Source organism: Vitis vinifera, chromosome 8 (genome assembly GCF_030704535.1).
Source record: "Vitis vinifera cultivar Pinot Noir 40024 chromosome 8, ASM3070453v1".
NCBI classification, from domain to species: domain Eukaryota; kingdom Viridiplantae; phylum Streptophyta; class Magnoliopsida; order Vitales; family Vitaceae; genus Vitis; species Vitis vinifera.
The window spans coordinates 432,337-450,961 of NC_081812.1; the positions used below are offsets into that span (position 1 = coordinate 432,337).

Sequence of the window (18,625 nt, forward strand, 5' to 3'; positions counted from 1 at the left end):
TATATTTTCTCTCAAATTTTCCATGAACCAAACACACCTTTGAGAAAAATATTTTATTATTTTTTTCCCCTTCTTTTCCTTGGTATATTTTTCCTTACCTTTTTTTTTTTTTCATTGAAATATAAAATAATTATTTTTATTAAAAAAAATGCTCTACACTAGTAAAGAATTGTAAGAAAAAAAAAAAAGAGAAAAAAAAAAAAAAAGACAAGAAAATGTTACTTCTTACAAAAATCTTGATTTCAGCCAAGAGAAAAGTAGTTTTATTTTAACAATATTTTATCATTCCTTTACCGGCATAGCTTTTACTCTAAAACTATGATTTTGAAAAATTTAAGAAAAAGAAATTAAAGAGTAAAATTTAAAAAAATAAATAAATAAATTTCAAATCAATAAATTATTTTTATATATTTGTTTAATTTCAATTAATTTATTTCCATCTATTATATAAATATTAAATAATTAAAAAATATATGAATTTCTAACTCATTTAAATTATATTTGATTTTCTATTATATTTTTCATTTTGGGAGTAAATCCTACGTTTTTCCATTCCAAATGAATCCCCAACCACAATTGTTTTTCCACTAAAAAAACAAAAAAACTATCTTCAAAAAATTCCAAAAAGACAATTGTAAACCCTCTTGGACCAACGTTTTTTTCTCACACCCGGAGGAGAGATGTGTTTTTCATTTGAAAGTGGGGGCCGATTTTCAGAGGAGTCGAGCATGCATGGACGTGGTGGTTGAGATAGTGACATATTGGCTGAGCAAGGAGCAAAGAGCAGGTGAAGACTTGTGCCGGGGGGGAGGGGGAGAGGATCAATCTGAGGAGAAAAAATGAGGAAGAAGACAAGCAAAAAGCTGGACGGAAAAAAAGGAGAAAAATGGGAAAAGAAGAAAATCTGGTGGGTCGGCTGATTCGGTGGGGGAGAGGAAGAAGATTTTTTTTTATAGAAAAAAAAAACAGAGAGGAACCAAGTAAAAAAGCTTACGGATCTTTGGAGGATCTGGGAAGCGCTTCAGGTATGGTTTCTTTGAGTATTTCTTATGGATTCTCCCTTGTTATCATTGGTCTTTATCATCTCATCCTGCTACTTGAGCATCGTTAGAGCATCGTTAGTTTATTTTGTTGCACATTAAGCTGTGTTGAATCCGGATTTACTTTCATGTTTGCCCATGTTTTGGTTCTTCCCTGCATTCCTCTGTTCCGAGTACCCATCACCTTACCCCATCCATCATCTCCTCAACAAGTCCAATATCCACCACCACCCACCCACCAATATCGGCAGCCATGGGGATTTCAGGAATACCGAGTCCAGAATAGCTCCACTCCTTCCATTCTCAAGGGTTTCTTGTGATTGAATCGTTTTCAAGCCCTGAAGAGATTGATGTCGTGAGAAGGAGAATGGACCAATTGCTTGACGGCTTTGACTGCTCCACTGTTGCCTCCATCTTCTCTACCAAAAACCAGCAAAAATTGACCAATGATTACTTCTATGAGAGTGCCGAGAAGATTTCCTTTTTCTTTGAGGAGAAAGCATTTTGGTGTGCTACTAGAAAATATGAAAGGTTCAAATGTTGTTTTTGATGTAGTTGGGGAAAATTTTTCATGCGTATAAGTTGGTATTAGCTGCTCAGTCCCCTGTATTTCGAAATGAATTTTTTTTTGTTAGATTTGAGTGGAGGAAAATGATTGCAATTGGAGGAAGTGATGGAAAGCATTACGTCAAGGGGAGACCTAATGCGGTTAAAAGACATAAGAAAATGAATTCCTGGTTGTTTAAGGGACCCAGCAAGTTGGCATAAAAAAGAAAAAAAGAAATCTCCACCGACAAACATGATTTGGTAAAGCCATTTAAGTGAATCCACCACGTCTCTATTTTTTTTTTTTTTTTTTGTGTTATTCTTCATGCTTTGATATCAAAAATTAACTTCCATATTTTCAATTTTCAAACTTAATTTTCCAAAACTCCATTTTTTTTACTTTTTCAAAATTTCATTCTCAAAGTAATTTTTCCAAGCTTCCAATTTTTGGAATTCAATTTTCCAAAATTCCATTATCAAATTTACTTTTTAAAATAATTTCTCAAAATTCTAATTTTCCGAGATTTCATTTTCTTTAAAAAAAAATTTATTCTCAAAATAATTTTCCCAAATCCCAATTTTCAAAATTTAATTATACGAAATTCCATTCTCAATTTTGCTTTTTAAAATAATTTCCAAAATTCTAGTTTTCATATTTATTTATTTAATCATTATTATTTTCGTTTTTATTATTATTCTATTTATTTATTTATTTTTAAAATTTCATCTTTAAATAATTTTTAAAAATTCCGATTTTCAAATTTAGTTCTTAATTTCTGATAGTCCAATTTTCGAACTTAATTTCCAATTTCCAAAATTCCAATTCTCATATTTATTTATCTATTATTATTATTATTATTATTATTATTATTATTATTATTATTATTATTATTATTATTATCATCATCATTTTATTTGTTTAATTTAAAAAAAATACAACCTTCGAATAATTTCCGAGATTCCATTTTTTATAATTTAATTTTCATAGTTTGTATTTCTCAAACAATTTTTCAAAATTCTAATTTCTCTCAAATTTAATCTCCAAGAATTCCAATCCTTAAATTTAACTCCCAAGACTCCGATTTTCAAGTAATTTTTGGGACTCCAATTTTCAAATAAATATCAAAAATCCAGTTTTCTCTCAAACAGTTTTAATTACACTCTGGTTTTCAAATAATCTTTCGTTTTTTTAAGCATGAATGAATTTTTCATAATTCCAAAATAATTGAATTTGTGATATTAATTCATACAAAATAAATCGGGCTTTGGTGGGGGCCCAACATATGTGATTTTATGATTGATTGATTGATTGATTTAATTTGATTGCTATACATGATTGATTCATTCTATTCTGTGATATGCACATGATTACTCTGAGTTTGTTCACTAACCTTTGCTTCCCATGAAATAAATTAGTTTATCACTCAGGTACGTTATTTGCCTCTCATATTCATTCGGGTATTCTGTTGTGATTTTCATTCAGTATTCATTTATTTACTTATCAATCGTCATACTTGCCTCATTTTATTATTAGAGACCCATCTTTAGGGACTTAGAGGGGTGCTACGGTCTTTACTATACATTTTTGATAAGTAACCTGACCCCCGAACCTGATCTGATTTTTTTTGTAGACTACGTTTTCCAAAATAAGGAGTCATATTTAGGGTTTTATTTCTTATTTTGTTTTCCCTTAAAAAAATAAAACAAAAATAAGTGTCGATTTCAAGTCATTTTTCTAAAAAAATAAAAATAAACCGTTTTTCAAATAAAAATCGAGCTCACCATCGAGTGAAAGCGCATGAGCTGAAATGCGAGGTCCACAACAGCATATTTTGTTTTTATAGAAAGGTGAAAGAACATTTTTAAAAAAATTCATAATAATTGCAACTTTCTCCCATTCCCAAGGAAAAAAGGATTTTTTTTTTTAAGTTGCATTTCATTCCCAAAAATATTAAAAAATAACTTTTTTTTTATGTTTTATTTTTCTATAAAAATTGAGATAGAAGATCAAATATAATTAAAATTAATAAAAAAATTATATATATTTAAATTATTTATTCATTATATAAAAGAATTAACTAGTAGTATATAAAAATAATTATAAATGAAAAAAATTATGTGCTCTGGCGTGAAACGCGAGGTCCGGGCCTTCGGGCATGGAAAAAGGAAAGAGAGAAACAAAAAAAAAGTCACGGGGCATAGACTTCTTGGCTGCTGCTATACACGGGTCAGCTTCAATCTTAAAAGCATTAGAGGAGTTGTAAGTAATATAATAATACTTGGTCCTCTCACGTGACCTCAACTTAAAAATAATTGGTTCTAATAATTTAGACTTTCTTTTTAAGTTATAATGGTGGTGACATACCACCAAAGACTTGGGGGAGTGGGTCCAAATTTCTCATTTTTCAAAGCATATATTATGGTCATTTTTGCTTTTAAATTTTTTCTTAGGCACATCCCCGATTTCAAGTCCTAGTGATAGGTGGTGGCTCAAATGGACTTGTGTTCCAAATGGTGTTTAGCCTTATGGCTTTGGAACTATTAAATTTAATTTAAAATGAAAGAAAGAAATTCTTTTGATTGGTTGCTCCACGAGTTCAAAGCCTCGAAAAGAGTACTTCAAATTCGAGTATTATATTTGATTCCTTGAAAATACTAAGAAAGAGAAAAATAATTTTGTTTATCATAAAAATATAAAAAAATTGAATATAATTGAAATTAATTAAAATTTTATATGGTTTTAGATAATTTAATTTTATTCTAGAAGGAAAGGAAAAACAAATTATATAAGTTAAAAGGAAATGCATGAATAATTTTTATTTTATTCTATTTTTTAAAATATTAAAATTATGCTTAAATTTAATAAAAACTATTTAAAACGAAAATTGAAACTTTTTTCCTATTGAATAAAATATTACTTCAAAAAGTTCATAAGTTTAAAAAATTTATTAAAATTGTAAGTATGGTTACATATTTAAGAGTTTGATCAAAATATTCCAATAAATTAGGTTTTGAAAAGGACTGCTCACTTCTAAGTTCTAACTTCCAACAATGAAAAACGGAAAACCACACTTTTAATAGCAATTCTTTTATAAAATAAAAAATAGTTAATTTCTAGATATATTTTAGGAAACCTCATTTACCAATGACATGGAGTCCCATCAGTCAATACGCGTTTAAATCAGAAACTCCAGTCTTACACGCAATTCCCAACAAAATTAGACAAATCAAACCTCTCTCTTTTAACCGTCTTGGATTATGGGAATTTTCTAACTTCTACTGTTAGTATAAAAAAAAAATGATACTTTTGTAAAAAAAATTCTTAATTATAGAACTATTAATAAATTTATGATAAAAAAATTGAATTTATATTAAAGATGTATCTTTATTTTTTCATAATTTTTTTATTAGTCATGCACGTCACAAAAAATTGAATTTATACTAATGAAATTTTTTTTTCATAATATCATAAAATCAAATTTATATTAAAAGTGTTTCTTAAAAGATACATCCTTCATAATTTTTATATCAATCACACAGTAAAAAAAATTGAATTTACATTGAAAGTCTAGAATTTCACAAAATTGAATTTATATTAAATGTATTTTTTGAAGAAATACATTTTATTATTTTTATATTAGCCACCTATCCAAAAAATTAAATTTATACTAAAAGTGTTTCAAGAAAATTTTTTAAATATAAATTTAATTTTATGAAATTATGAAAGGTGTATTTTTTGAAAAGACATTTTTTTATATAAATTTAATTATTTCAATAAATGACTAGAAGAATTGTTAAAAGTCTCAATATCTTTAATATAAATTCAATTTTTTTAATATAAAAATTATAAAATATGTCTCTTTACAAAATATTTTTAATAAAAATTGAATTTTATAGAATTATAAAAGATATTTTTTGAATAAACAGTTTCAATGTAAATTTATTTATTTATTTTAATGTATATCATTGATATAAAAACGCGATGGAGGATGACTTTTTAATACATTTCTTTTAAAGTCACAAAAGTATCCACGATTTAGAAATATTTTTGAATGTATTGTATTTTAAAAAAATAATTTTAAATTGACAACTCAAGCCTCTTTATACTCTTCAACGAAGATGGCGGATGTCACATCAAAACCAGGAAATCCTCTTCTCTCAACAATGGATGGTATCACAACCGCCTCTGCAAAATCAAAATCTGTCAAACCGTCGTCATCGGGCCGGAGACTGACAAAGGCAATATGCATAACGGTGGGGATAGTGCTGCTAGTGGTCGTCGTGGTGATGGTGATTCTAGGTTTCACAGTTTTCAAGGCTAAGGATCCTGTCATCACCGTCGGCTCCGTCTCGCTCAAGGATCTCGACTTCTCTTTAACCCCGCTTAACATCAACGCCTCTCTCGACGTTAATGTCTCTGTGAGAAACCCTAACAGAGTCGGGTTCAGATACAACAACGCCTCAGCGCTCTTGAATTATGATGGAAGCCTCGTCGGCGAAGCCCCCATTCCCGCCGGAAGAATTGGCGCCCGCAAGACCACGGGGATGAATATCGTGATCTCTTTAATGGCGGATCGGTTGCTTTTGAATCCCCAGCTTTACTCCGATGTGCTGTCCGGTTCCTTGCCTCTCAGCACTTACGCCAGAATTTCCGGTAAAGTTTCTGTTCTTTTCGTGAAAATTAAGGTGGTATCGACTTCGACTTGCAATATGACTGTAGATGTTAAGAATGGAACTCTAAAGGACACTGTTTGTCAGTACAAGACTAAACTGTGAGTCACTTTGGATTTGTTTTTCTGTTTGGTTGCTTGGAATCTGATTTCGGAATACGGTAAAATTTTTGTATTTATTCTTGATTTTATACGGGAATAGAATTGGTTAATTCTATGCTTCTTTTTTCTCTGGTTGTTCTTGATTGATTCTGCTGGACAATGAATGAAATTCGAAAAGCTTGTGACATAACTTTTCTACAAGCACCTGCTGTTCACCGAATTATGGGCGAATTAGTACTGGTTCTTCAATCCATGTCTGTAGGAATGACCCATTGATTATACCGGCCATTTGTGAAATCTTCTAGTTAGGGTTTGCTCGTGAAAATCTGAATGTTTCTGGAAAAAAAAAAGGAAATCGGTTTTGGTGGTTTGGGAGAGATAAATCAAATTTTTGAGAATTTATTTTTAAAACAAGTTATTTTGGAATTTTCAATTTTTGTAGAGAAAATATGAATAATACTTAAGATATACAAGGGAACAGGTAATCTCATTATGACTTTGATTCTATCTGTGAGCTTAATGCAGTGCAACACCTGTGACCAGAGTAAGGAACTACAGCCAAATCTCGAACATTGATTACCTCACTGATAAATTTGTCTGTATGGCCTTAATCATGACATAAAACCTGCTGTAGAAAGTGGCAATTTGCTGATCCTTTTGTCTTTTTCAATGAGTAAAAGGACGTCCAGCAAGTAGTGTAGATTATGAAATCTGTTTGTTTATGGGGAAACTTATGTTAGAAGGAAAGAAAATGCCGGACGGGTCGATCTTTGATTCCAAAGAATATGCCAGCTTAATGCTTGTTACGTGTTGGCAATATTGTCTCCACAACAAGTCATTCAAATACTGTCATAAAGATAGTATGAACACTGACCAAATCCAAGTATTTGATCTTCTACACCTTCTACCTTTATGATCTCAGGGATAGATAGAGACGTGAGGTTGTGTTTCTAGAATGCAGAAGCCATATATTGTACTGTTATTGGGTGAGAGTGAAGGATATTTGGATCATAAAAAACCGGTGCTGGACTTTTAGGTTATGTTTGGTTCCCGGAAAATACTAAGGAAAGAAAAAAAATGCAAAGGAAAATGATTTTTTTATATTTGGTTGTCCTATGAAAAATATCAAAGAAAATCAAATATGATTAAAACTAATTAAAAACTTATGTATTTTTAAATTATTTAATCTTTATATTGATGAGAGTTAAAATAAATAAAATGAGTTTGAAGTAACAAAAAAAATAATTTATCAACTTTTAATCTATTTTTTTATTTTCCTTTGTATTTTCTTTCCCTCTACTTTTCCTTTGTATTTTCTTTCCCTTACATTTTCCTTCAAATTTTCTGGGAACCAAACATAGTCTTAGGAGTCGGACCCTGGGGCTTTCATGGTGTTGAAGTGGTGTAAGGAAGAAGGATAAGCTTTTATTCCGAGGACTTTCAAGCTTTCCCGGTATTAAGTGTTGTAGGTAAGAGTCCCAAGTATTAAGGATGTGTGACTTGAGAATCCAAATATTTTAATACATAAACGTCTTTATCTTATGATAGATATGTTTATAGATGTGTTCTACTTACCCTGCATAATAAGATTTTTATATTAAATAGAATATTATCTTTTTTATTCTTGATAAATAAGTTCCAATTGACCATATTTGGAGTGAAAAATCGAATCAAACTAAGCATTTTAAATTTGGCTTGGTTCCATTTTAAGGAACTGGTTTTGACTCAACTTAATTGTCTTTTTTCAATCCTTCACCTGGTTGTAAATTTGTGTTTATTTTAAATCAGAAGCCCATTAATTTGAGTTATTTTAGGTCTCAACTCTAACTTATTTTTAAATTGAATTGAAATCAATTTGGATTTGATGTTAAAATTAATCTGATCATAATATCAAAATAATGAATTAGTTTAAGAAAATCTAATATAAAAACTATATATCAAATATCAAATAATTATATGTAAGTTTTAAAATGTCGATTTGCTTTGGTTTTTATTATTTAGAAAATAAGAAAAGTGAAAACTGATTAAATAAGGTCAGTTTTCAAAATTATCAAATTGAATCAATCTTTTTTATTATTGAAAATCAAACTAATTGGTTTTAGCCTATTTAGATTGATTTGTTGGTTTTTTCAATTTTGCATGCACCATTAGTTTTAGGCCTATGATATGAGTTTTTATATTAAATTTTAAAATAATCAAATTTTAGTGAAAATTCTAAAATACTAGAGTGAAAAATATCATATTTATAACATTTTAAAGAATTTATTTTACAGATATGGTGAGATATTTCTCCTAATATAGGGGACAATGAAAAAAAGGTTGGACAATGCCATTTCTCCTATCCATATTACCAGGATATTAAAATAAGTGATGGAAATATATATATATATATATATATATATATATATATATATATATATATATATATATATATATATATATATATCCTAGCTCATCCCCACGAAAATACAGTATGATATCCATTGGGATGTAAAAGGAGAAGTATATTGCATTTCAATATTTGGTAATATTTAAAAAGAAAAATTATAATATTCATTTTTTTTTTTAAAAAGCATGAAATCTTTCTCACATTTCTATAATTTATAATTTAATAAGTATTGAAATAATTTATTTTTGTCAATCAAATATAAAATATAATATATTATCCCATCATTATTTTATATTAGTAAATTAAATATGATGTTAAATACTTTTGATAGAAGTCATAAAAGTGGTGATTACGTAGTATCTGTTTATGATGGATTGAATAATTTGATTATTATTGATTGATTATGTGGATTGGGGATGGGAAAGAAGAAATTGATTAGATTGATTGGAGGTGTCACGACTTTTGAAAGAAGAATTTTTGGGTGGATTTAGGGTAGATTTGGATGTTAAACAATTAAAAGAAATAAATAAATTTAAAATAAAAAATAAATATAATTTCAGAAAAAAAACTATTCCTGTGCTCTTCTTTTTCTTATATAAATAATAAAAAATTGAACAATATAAAACCATTTATATTTCTCTTTGCTTCTTATTTTAGACTACTTCCAACACAAACAAGCTACAACTAAAAATCAAAATAAAATTAATTAATTTTTTGAAATAGATATAAAATTTCATCAAATACCTCTATATTTAATAAAATTTTAAATTAGTAATTAGTTGGAGGTAAATAAAATTTATCCTAAATCTTAATCATTGATTAGGATTAAATTGAAGAATATTACAATAATACCGACTCAATATATATAAAATTCATCCAAGACATTATTTTATAGCTTGAAGTGGTTACATATATTTATGCCAGATTTCATCATACCGATATTGTAATTTTTGGTATGTACCGTTGGACACCCTAGAAAATTCCACTACCGAGATTTTGAATTCCGATCCATCGTTTTTGGGAGATTTCATTACCACAACACATTTATTGCCAAAAGAAGACTTCATGGGGATTTGGTTTGAGAGAGAGTCGTCATTTTAAACACTGAATTGAATAAAGAGGAAAATGGCCTGTGGGAATGCATTTAAAGGAGAGCTGCATCTGTGGCTCAATTCTCTTCTGGACAGTTGGAAGCCCATTTATTACTCTTCACTCTCCCAACTCTCAACCAACCCTTCTTAACTACTCATACTCTCTCTCTCTCTCTCTCTCAGTCTCTCTGTGCAAAGCTTGATTCTGCAGATTCAACACCATGATTCAAAACAATGATCACAATCCAAACCCAGATCCAGAACCAGTCCCTGAAGCCAAAAACCGACGCCATGTTCGCAGACATCGGTGTCTCATTGCAATTGGGTTTGTCATCTTCCTCATCATGCTTCTCTTCATTGTGTTGCTCATCCTAGTTTTGACTGTTTTCAAGGCCAAGCAACCCAAGACCCAGCTTGTCTCCGCCACCCTCGATGGCATCTCCCCCCGTATCTCATTCCCTGTAGTCAGAATCCAGCTCAACATCACCCTCAACCTCCAAATCCTGGTTGAGAACCCGAACCATGCCAGTTTCAAGCATGGGTCCGGGCAGAGTATACTCCTGTACCAAGGGGAGCAGGTTGGGGATGTGGAGATATACCCAGGTAACATTCCGGGCAGGAGGTCAACCACAATTCCCTCCCGGCTAACTCTACAGGTCGATAAGGTTGCTTCTGAGACATTGCACCTAGTCCAGGACATCCTAGCAGGGCAGCTGGCGATGGATACGCGTACAAGAATTCCAGGCAGGGTGACCTTCCTTGGGCTCATTCGGAAACACGTGGTGGCAATATCAGACTGCCATTTCGTCATCGCGGTCCCCGAGATGAAGGTCCGAAGCCAAGAGTGCAAGGAAAGGACAAAGTTTTGAGAGAGGGGGGCGGTTTCGGGTTCTTTGCTTCAGCCATCAGGTTTGGCTATTGTCTATAAAGTAATCAAAAGGAAAGAAAGGGATTTGTGATGTACTCAAGTTGATACTAAAGAAATGGAACACATTTTTGTCTTTTTTTTTTCTTCAGTTTCATCTGTGTACTGATTACAACCCAGCCGAGCATCAAGATAACCCAAAAAAAGCTAGATCTTTCCCAGTTTGGGACATCCTAACTAGATATCAGCCCTTTAAAAGGGGCCTTTCAGGACCTTTTTTGACGACCCTGCCTGAGAAATACTGAAAAGTCGCTCACAATTTCTCATAGATTGCCCTAATGGCCCAGAAAAAGGAGTCATGCCCTGTTTCTACACCTGTAAATGACTTAATATATCATTCTGGAAGCGAAACTCCATCTACTTCTTTCTAATATTACACCCCAATCAGCTATAGAGAACAAATGTTTGACACAACCTAGCCCTTAAGTCCAAATTCTGAATTCAGGAAATAATAGTAAAACTCATGTTCAGTTCTCGAGGACCACCGCAATGTGTTTTCTGCATACTATCATAACCACAAAGCTTTTGTAGCAAAGGGATAATCGTGATCTAAATTGGGTTGAAACCAAAACACATTGAGCAAAAAGGTCAAGTACTATATTCCATATGTTGGATCCAGCCCAAACAAAACAGCAGGAAGTGTAGCATTCTGCAATATATTTGGTCCTGCACAAACCAAAAATGAAGGAACAAAAGTGTGTGAATGTTCGCAACAAAAAATGAGTGTTAAGTAACTTGCCATTGGAGAATCTCTCACCCACAAAAAAACACCCAACAACAAAACAACTCATCTCAACCCACCTACACACACACAGAGCAAGCTCAGTATAGAGGATACCACATTGATTATAAAACCATGCTATCTCAGCATCAAAAAGAGATATGGGTACAACAGTTGATGGGAACTGGGGCCAGATTATAGGATCCCCAGTGACCAAAAACCCAAGATTATAGAAGCACAAGGACCACAATGAGTAGACAAATTTCACAAAAAATTGGGTGACTTGATTTTTTAGCAGTTGATTCTAATCAGACTCTTTGCACAGCATTGTCAAAAGGGATGATTAAAATACAGAACAGCAAAAGACAGATTTTATATTCTAAATGGATGCTTAGGAGGTCTTCTATTTGCCTTTTCACTGACAGCTATGTTGGGTGTGTTCTCAAATGTTCAACATCACATATTTTAATTGTACCACCTCTTTACTCAATGAGGATAATAATTAATTCTTATATCATGGTTGTATATCCCAATTAATTTTACTGGCACCGACGTCATATCATAGATCATACTATCCAAAGAAGAGTAGCACACAAGACCAAAAAGGTGAAAAAAATAAAAATGCAAACAGAAACAACAGACACCATAGGGTGCAAACATAGATTAATTTTCTTGAAAAGAGAGGAAAACTTGCTGATTTACAGAGTTCAGTTCATGACAACAACTACTATACAATGTTACTATAGTATAGACTTGGTCAGGTAGAATCGTTTACAGGTAAAGCATATTCCCTCAGAATCACAAGTACATACTTTAGAGGCAGAAATGTTCAAGGTCTCAAAATCAGCAAGGAAAAGCATTCATGCATTATGAGTTAGCAAAGCTAGAACTAGAAGCAAAAGTTAAAATACTCTGTTGTTCACAGTGATAGTCTCTTATGATCAGACATCAAGCAGGTTGAAATCAAGCTTCCTGCATAACCCCTTATCAATGATTCTTAATTTCGTTGTAGGCTTCAAAGGAGCACCAGGACAAGTTTCAGCAACTCCATTCAGGTGAGGAGCTGAAGTAGGTGTTTTAAAACCATCAGAATCGGAATCTGGAGATGAAATTCCAGAAAAAACTTCCTCAGTCTGGTTGAAGACAATAGCTTCCAACAGAGATCCATACACAGATTCCAACAGTGTCTCTTCATCTGAGAGGGTGTCTGCATCGCTCCCAAAGATTTCATCTTCCTCAGATTCAATGGCTGAACTGAAATCAAGGTGGCGTGCAACACTGGCCCATGGTTTGCACAACCGTTTCTTGCATAAGGGAGCCATCGCCAATTCTTCTGGGCCTGGAGCAAATGGATCAAAAACATCCCCTTTAGGCGTGTAGGGGCTGCCAGGATCCACACAATCAAATGGGTCATCATTGCAAACTAGTTTCTTGGGTGAAGAAACCAATGAGATTGGAGACTTAAAATCAAGAGGAAAATCCCCATTCTCTCTTTCTGTATCAGGAGTAATAGGCCCTAGAGAAACTCCATTGCCAGCCATTGCATCCTCCATAAATTCAACCACACTAACCTCTTCCAATTTCTCAGAAGGTTTCACTAACAAATGCTCTTCTTTCTTCAATATATCTGTGCAAACCACAGGCAAATCCGCCATAAATATCCAACAATAATACCTGTTAACGAAAGGGAAAAAGAGAATAGGTAAGCTTGGTCTGACACAGATAAATTAATAAATAGGACAAGCAAAGTCAAACCAGGCAATTCTGTGCTGCATGAAACATGGCTCTGGCCAAAATATTTCAAATTTAACCTTAATCCAATACTTCAAGATAACGTGTTTTTCTTTTTAAGGGAAAGAACAAATAAACATCTTTGCAGTCATATGTGGAAAGCTCCGAAGTTTGCATGTGCTTTCAACTTTTCCTATTTATTCAAAGAGGAAACAGAAATATTCATTTTTATTATGTTTTCAACATTTTCATGATAAAAACATGTTTAGTAGATCCTTAACATTGGTTGTTTTGGAAAAAAAAACAAAAACACATGTATGGAGATCATATAATTGGAAGTAAAAAATATTTTTACAAAAATGCTTAGACATTTACATGCACTTCCACCTTTTGCTAGTATTGAAAGAAGAAACAGAAACATTCTCTTCTATTCTGTTTACAATTTTTTGAAATTGAAAACAAATTTAGTAATCCCAACCATTGGTTGTTTTTAGGGGAAAAGAGAAATAAATAAATAAAGAAAGAAAGAAGAAAAGAAGCAAAAATACATGTAAGGAAATCATATAAAAAGAGGCAAAAAATGTTTTTACAAAGTCACCTATCTTCAATGGGTTAATCAATACAAAGACTAAATAAAAACGTTCAATTTCTTTTTTTTTTGGGATAGATAAATAAAAACATTCAACATTAATTTATGCTATCGTACATCCGTACAAATTAACAACAATAGATTGCACGGAAGTGTAATAACTCAAATTAAGAAAGAGACAGTAAATACCTGAACAACATCACTCAACAAGTCACAAACAGACATATATGTAACAGGAGTCAGGGACCAATCTACACATGCTCATAACAATCCATACACGGTCCAAAATACAAAGCATTGCTCAAAATATTCTTGACTGAAAATCTACAACATATGGCAACAAGTTTGAAAGCATACTCTAAATATAGAAACATGATCAGAATAAGCCTCTTGTACGGAAACTAATCCTCCCAACAGAAATGCTGAAACATAAGACATAGTCCAAAAAACACGACCAATAAGAATGTAAATTTAGGACACAGTCTAATGTTGTTGAATAGATGTTCACATCTTCTGCTATTGGCTCGTATCCTCATGAAGATGTGACACATAAAGCACTCACTCACTACTTTTGTGATGAGGATAATGAGCTTTTTGTCATCAACAAATGTCTACATGGAAACACACATCACCACTCACCTCAACAGATGTCTACATGGAAGCACTTAATCACTTGAGCACGTATGCTTGTAAACATAGTTACCAAAAACTTATGGCATATGATATGATGAGTTGGACATGACATGCATTCTCAAGTGAATGCCATGTTGGCATGTATACGCAACTTAAGTATATCTCACACTACGCATAAGATATACAAGAAGTCTGAAGAGCGTGCACATATTTTTTACTATTTTTAGAAACGATAGTATTTAGGAAAGATTATTGGCATGTCTCAAGTGAACGCCATGTCTCATTGGCATGAACTATTTAGGAAATATTATTATGCTATTTTTCAGAAGATAAACTCAAAACTCCGAAAGTCAACATAAAAATTTAGAAACTCGATTATGTTATTGTTTGCCTTCACTTATATATATATATATTTGGCCACTTAGAATCTAATACCGTTCTTTTTTCTAATTAAAGCAGGTCATGGTTTGGGGATTTTTTTCCTTTTGAATGGGGAAATAGTGAAGTGGGGAGGTCAGAATTTCGAATACACCTCATAACCGAATCTGATTATACGTCCATACAAATATATGGTTATTAGTATATCAGTGGAGACTTGTAGTGACCCTGAAACAACTAAGGGAATACAAATATTCTAGCTCAAACCCATTGAACCTAGGAACAATACTACACTATTCCCATTGTTGAAATAATGAATTATTTGAGGCAATGTTAAGAGACCAAATATGCTTGTAAACAACAACAAGAACCCAAAAATAAAATAAACAATAAAAAGAAAAAGAAAAAAAAAAAAAAAAAAGGAAAAGGAGAGAGACCAAAAATCCCCATTTCCCCAGCTTTCATGATACTTCAACCCAATGCATCCAAAAAAATGAAAACAATGCTATTATTTGGAAATAGATTTCTCGAATACGGCCATGAATATCTGCAAAATCAAGGGCCTTTATTCCATGTGTTACAGAAGCATTTCGCAAAGTCGATTATTCTCCACCAAAACATTTCTCAAATGTTAGTAACTTCAACAGTATCATCTCAAGTTTTATCAACCCAAATCAGAAACCAATTCTCCAAACACAGATTGAATTTCCAAAACAAAACCCCAAAACATTTCGAAAAAAGAAAACGCAAAATTCATCTCAGTTCGACCAAAATCTTAAACAAAACGAAATAAAAATCCCAGAAACAAAAAAACCCAGATCCAAAAGTTCCTCAAATTGCATCATACACACACAAAACGAAAAACCCCTCTCCTAAATTCACCAACCCACCAATAAATTTGCAGAAATAAAAATTGCAGATGAAGAAACAGATGAAGGAATCAAATGGGTCACCTGCGTTGGTCTCCCGGAAAAGGTCGACTTTGTCGTCCGGCGGCTGCAATGGCGTTGTTGCTCACCGTACACTCCTCAGCTACTTTCCTTCGCGGTTTCTTCTAGGTGGTAAGACCGCCCCATGGTTTTACCTCTGAAAATTATATCTTACAAATAATATATATATATCTGAAAATTGTAATCTACAAATAAAGAAATATATAAATAAATAAATAAATAAATATAGATATATAAATTTTAATATATATATATATATATATATATATATATATATATATATATATATATATATGATACCATCCTCTACTAGGAACCATTTTTTATACTTTAATCGTTATTTTCATATCTCATATATTATTATTTATTACTATTATTTTATATACATTGGACATTTAGTATTAGATATTGATAAAAATTATTTCCATAAAAATTATTTTTAAAATTTAAGGTAATAATTTTTTTTAATATCTTTATTTAAAAAAAATATATATTTGGTTAAATATTTATTTAGATATATTTCTTTTCTTAAAAAAAATAAAAATTAGTAATTTTTCTGTCAAATATATTAACTCTTATATAAATAGTATGGACTTATTGAAGATCATTTAAAAATGTGAAATGATTAAAAAAATTTAATATCCTTATTTTGAAAATAATTTTAAAAGTCATTATTTTTTAAGCTAAGTTTAAAAAAGTTACTATTATTTTTTATTTTTAAAAAGGAAAATGTAAAATATAAAAAGTTACTAAAATTTTTATATTTTAAAATAGAAAAAAAAAAATCAAAACGATGCCAAAGCTGAAAATTTGCTAGTGAGTATCAAAGATTTTGGTGACGCTAAGAATGACCATATATAATTCATCATATTAAAGTGAGATGTAAAACACTAATATCATATATGCAAAATAGGAAAAGTTGTGTGCATGAAAATGGAAATATGCAAGACTGCATTGGCATATGGGAATAGAGGCTTTAATTAAAATTATTAAGAGATATTTAAATTGCTTTGATATTGTTTCTCTTGGAAATATTTTCAATGGAATTGTTTTTTTATTAAGTGTTTTTAGAAAAATTATTGATTAAAAATTTCTTTAAAAAATATTATAAATGATTTTAAAAAATTTTTAAAATATTTTCTAAATTTTATTAAACATCTGAATTTTTTTTAAATACTTTTTAAAAGTGTTTTTTAAAAACAATACAAGAGAAAATCTTAATTTAATAAATAAAGTAAATAAAAAGGAAATTATGGAATGTTAATAACCTATTAAGTTAAATTAGGAAAAGCCATGAGAAATCTTAAAAAAAAAAATTGTAAATTTTTTTTTATAAGAGATGAGCTTTTAGGTAAATTATTAAAAGGTACTTTTTTTTAAGGTATTTAATTTAGGTGTTAAATGTAAAAAATATGTTAAAATATTAATGTCATATGGTGAGAAATAGAAAATTGCTAGTAGGGCTAAAATTTTAAAAATATGAAATTTTTTGACAAATTTAGAATATTTTTATAAAGGAAGGGGAAAAGATTAAAAAGGAGAAGGTTTAATTAAGCTATTAATTATACCATAAATTAAAATTATTAAGAGGTATAAAAATGCAAAAATAAAAATAAAAATAAAAATATTTACTTAATAGTAATAATTTACTTGCCCAATTTCTAACAGTTTATAATTTAAATCTTAATTTGAAAAATTGATGTTATTTTGTTTTTTCTTCTATTGTTCTTGATTTTCACTTTACAAACATTAATATTCCTAAAATACTTGATTTTCACTTCACTTCCCTTTACTCAACATTCTCATCACAATTTTAGGATTTAGTCACATTTTTTTGATACATACTTAATTTACTAACAATATATTAAATATATATAAGTTTAAATTAATGTTCCCTAAACATACATGGTAAATCGATTCTCTACGGTTTTTAACCAAAAAAAAAAATTGTGTTTTTGTTAAAAGGTTTCTGAAAAGTTAATATAAGGTTTAGAATATCTTTAATTTTACACAAAATTACAAATGTCATTAAGAATATCATTTTAACTTTTTAAGCACATTTATTTGGAAAATAAAATAGTTTTATTCTTTTTAAGTAGTTAAAATATTGTATTTTAATTTTTAACATGCTAATATTAGGAATTGGCGAGGTGCATGTACATTATTATTATTTTTTCTCTTCATTTTTAAATTAAAAAAAATAGAATAACATATTTTCCATGCGATTTTATGGAAAAATTTGCTATAAAATCACTCTTGTCCATTCTTATTATTATTTTTATTTTGAAACAATATGAGGAAAAAACACAACCGTTCTTTTCATATACTCTAATTTCTCTTTCTATTCATTTTTGTTTTTTTGTTTTTGTTTTTTTTTCTTGAAGAAAATATACTATTAGCCCAAAGATTCTCCTAAATGAGTTTTGACAATAACAAATCATACTTAGTTCATTAATAAGTTTAAATCAAGAGTTTCAGGTACTATCTACGAGATTTAATTGGAAAATCAAGTTATTTATCAAATTATCAAAATAGTGCAAGATTAAGTGTGCATGAAGGTCATTTAGGTTTAGGAACCGTATGTAAAATGAATACTTGAGTGCACTTAGGTCTTTAAATCTCTTCATGCATTGTTTATATACTTGTTTTGAACCTTAAAGAACATATTTTTTGAATTTGAGTTTTAATTCAAAACTTTAGGCAAGAATATCTCAAACTAGTTTTATAAAAGTATTTAAAAATGTTTCTTAAGTGTTAGAACGGTTTGGATTTAAAAAAGAAGGGCTTTTAAGCAAATTTTGTCCAACCAATCAAGGGTATGTTCAACCGATTCAACTAGTTAAATCGATTGCCTTTTCCC

The 18,625-nt window shown here is 30.4% G+C and overlaps 3 protein-coding genes across 3 annotated transcripts; 2 read left to right on the forward strand and 1 right to left on the reverse strand.

Annotated features, from left to right (window-relative positions):
• Positions 1 to 5,583: 5,583 nt before the first annotated feature.
• Positions 5,584 to 6,477, forward strand: LOC100253618 (uncharacterized). Its single transcript, XM_002264863.5, has one exon. The coding sequence runs from the start codon at positions 5,706 to 5,708 to the stop codon at positions 6,360 to 6,362; it is 657 nt and encodes a 218-aa protein (XP_002264899.3). The 5' UTR covers positions 5,584 to 5,705; the 3' UTR covers positions 6,363 to 6,477.
• A 3,582-nt stretch (positions 6,478 to 10,059) lies between these two features.
• LOC100248515 (uncharacterized) lies at positions 10,060 to 10,707 on the forward strand. Its single transcript, XM_010654798.2, has one exon. It carries the CDS (start codon positions 10,060 to 10,062, stop codon positions 10,705 to 10,707), a length of 648 nt encoding a protein of 215 aa, XP_010653100.1.
• Positions 10,708 to 12,114: 1,407 nt separating this feature from the next.
• On the reverse strand, positions 12,115 to 15,867 carry LOC100853266 (unknown protein 1). Its single transcript, XM_003632508.4, has 2 exons — positions 15,769 to 15,867; positions 12,115 to 13,158 (listed from the first exon to the last, which is right to left on the reverse strand). The coding sequence occupies exon 2, from the start codon at positions 13,137 to 13,139 to the stop codon at positions 12,426 to 12,428; it is 714 nt and encodes a 237-aa protein (XP_003632556.1). The 5' UTR covers positions 13,140 to 13,158; positions 15,769 to 15,867; the 3' UTR covers positions 12,115 to 12,425.
• Positions 15,868 to 18,625: the final 2,758 nt, after the last annotated feature.

Coding starts and splice junctions, on each gene's coding strand:
- LOC100853266 (XM_003632508.4), bottom strand. CDS start 13,139: ATGGCGGATTTGCCTGTGGTTTGCACAGATATATTGAAGAAAGAAGAG.
- LOC100248515 (XM_010654798.2), top strand. CDS start 10,060: ATGATTCAAAACAATGATCACAATCCAAACCCAGATCCAGAACCAGTC.
- LOC100253618 (XM_002264863.5), top strand. CDS start 5,706: ATGGCGGATGTCACATCAAAACCAGGAAATCCTCTTCTCTCAACAATG.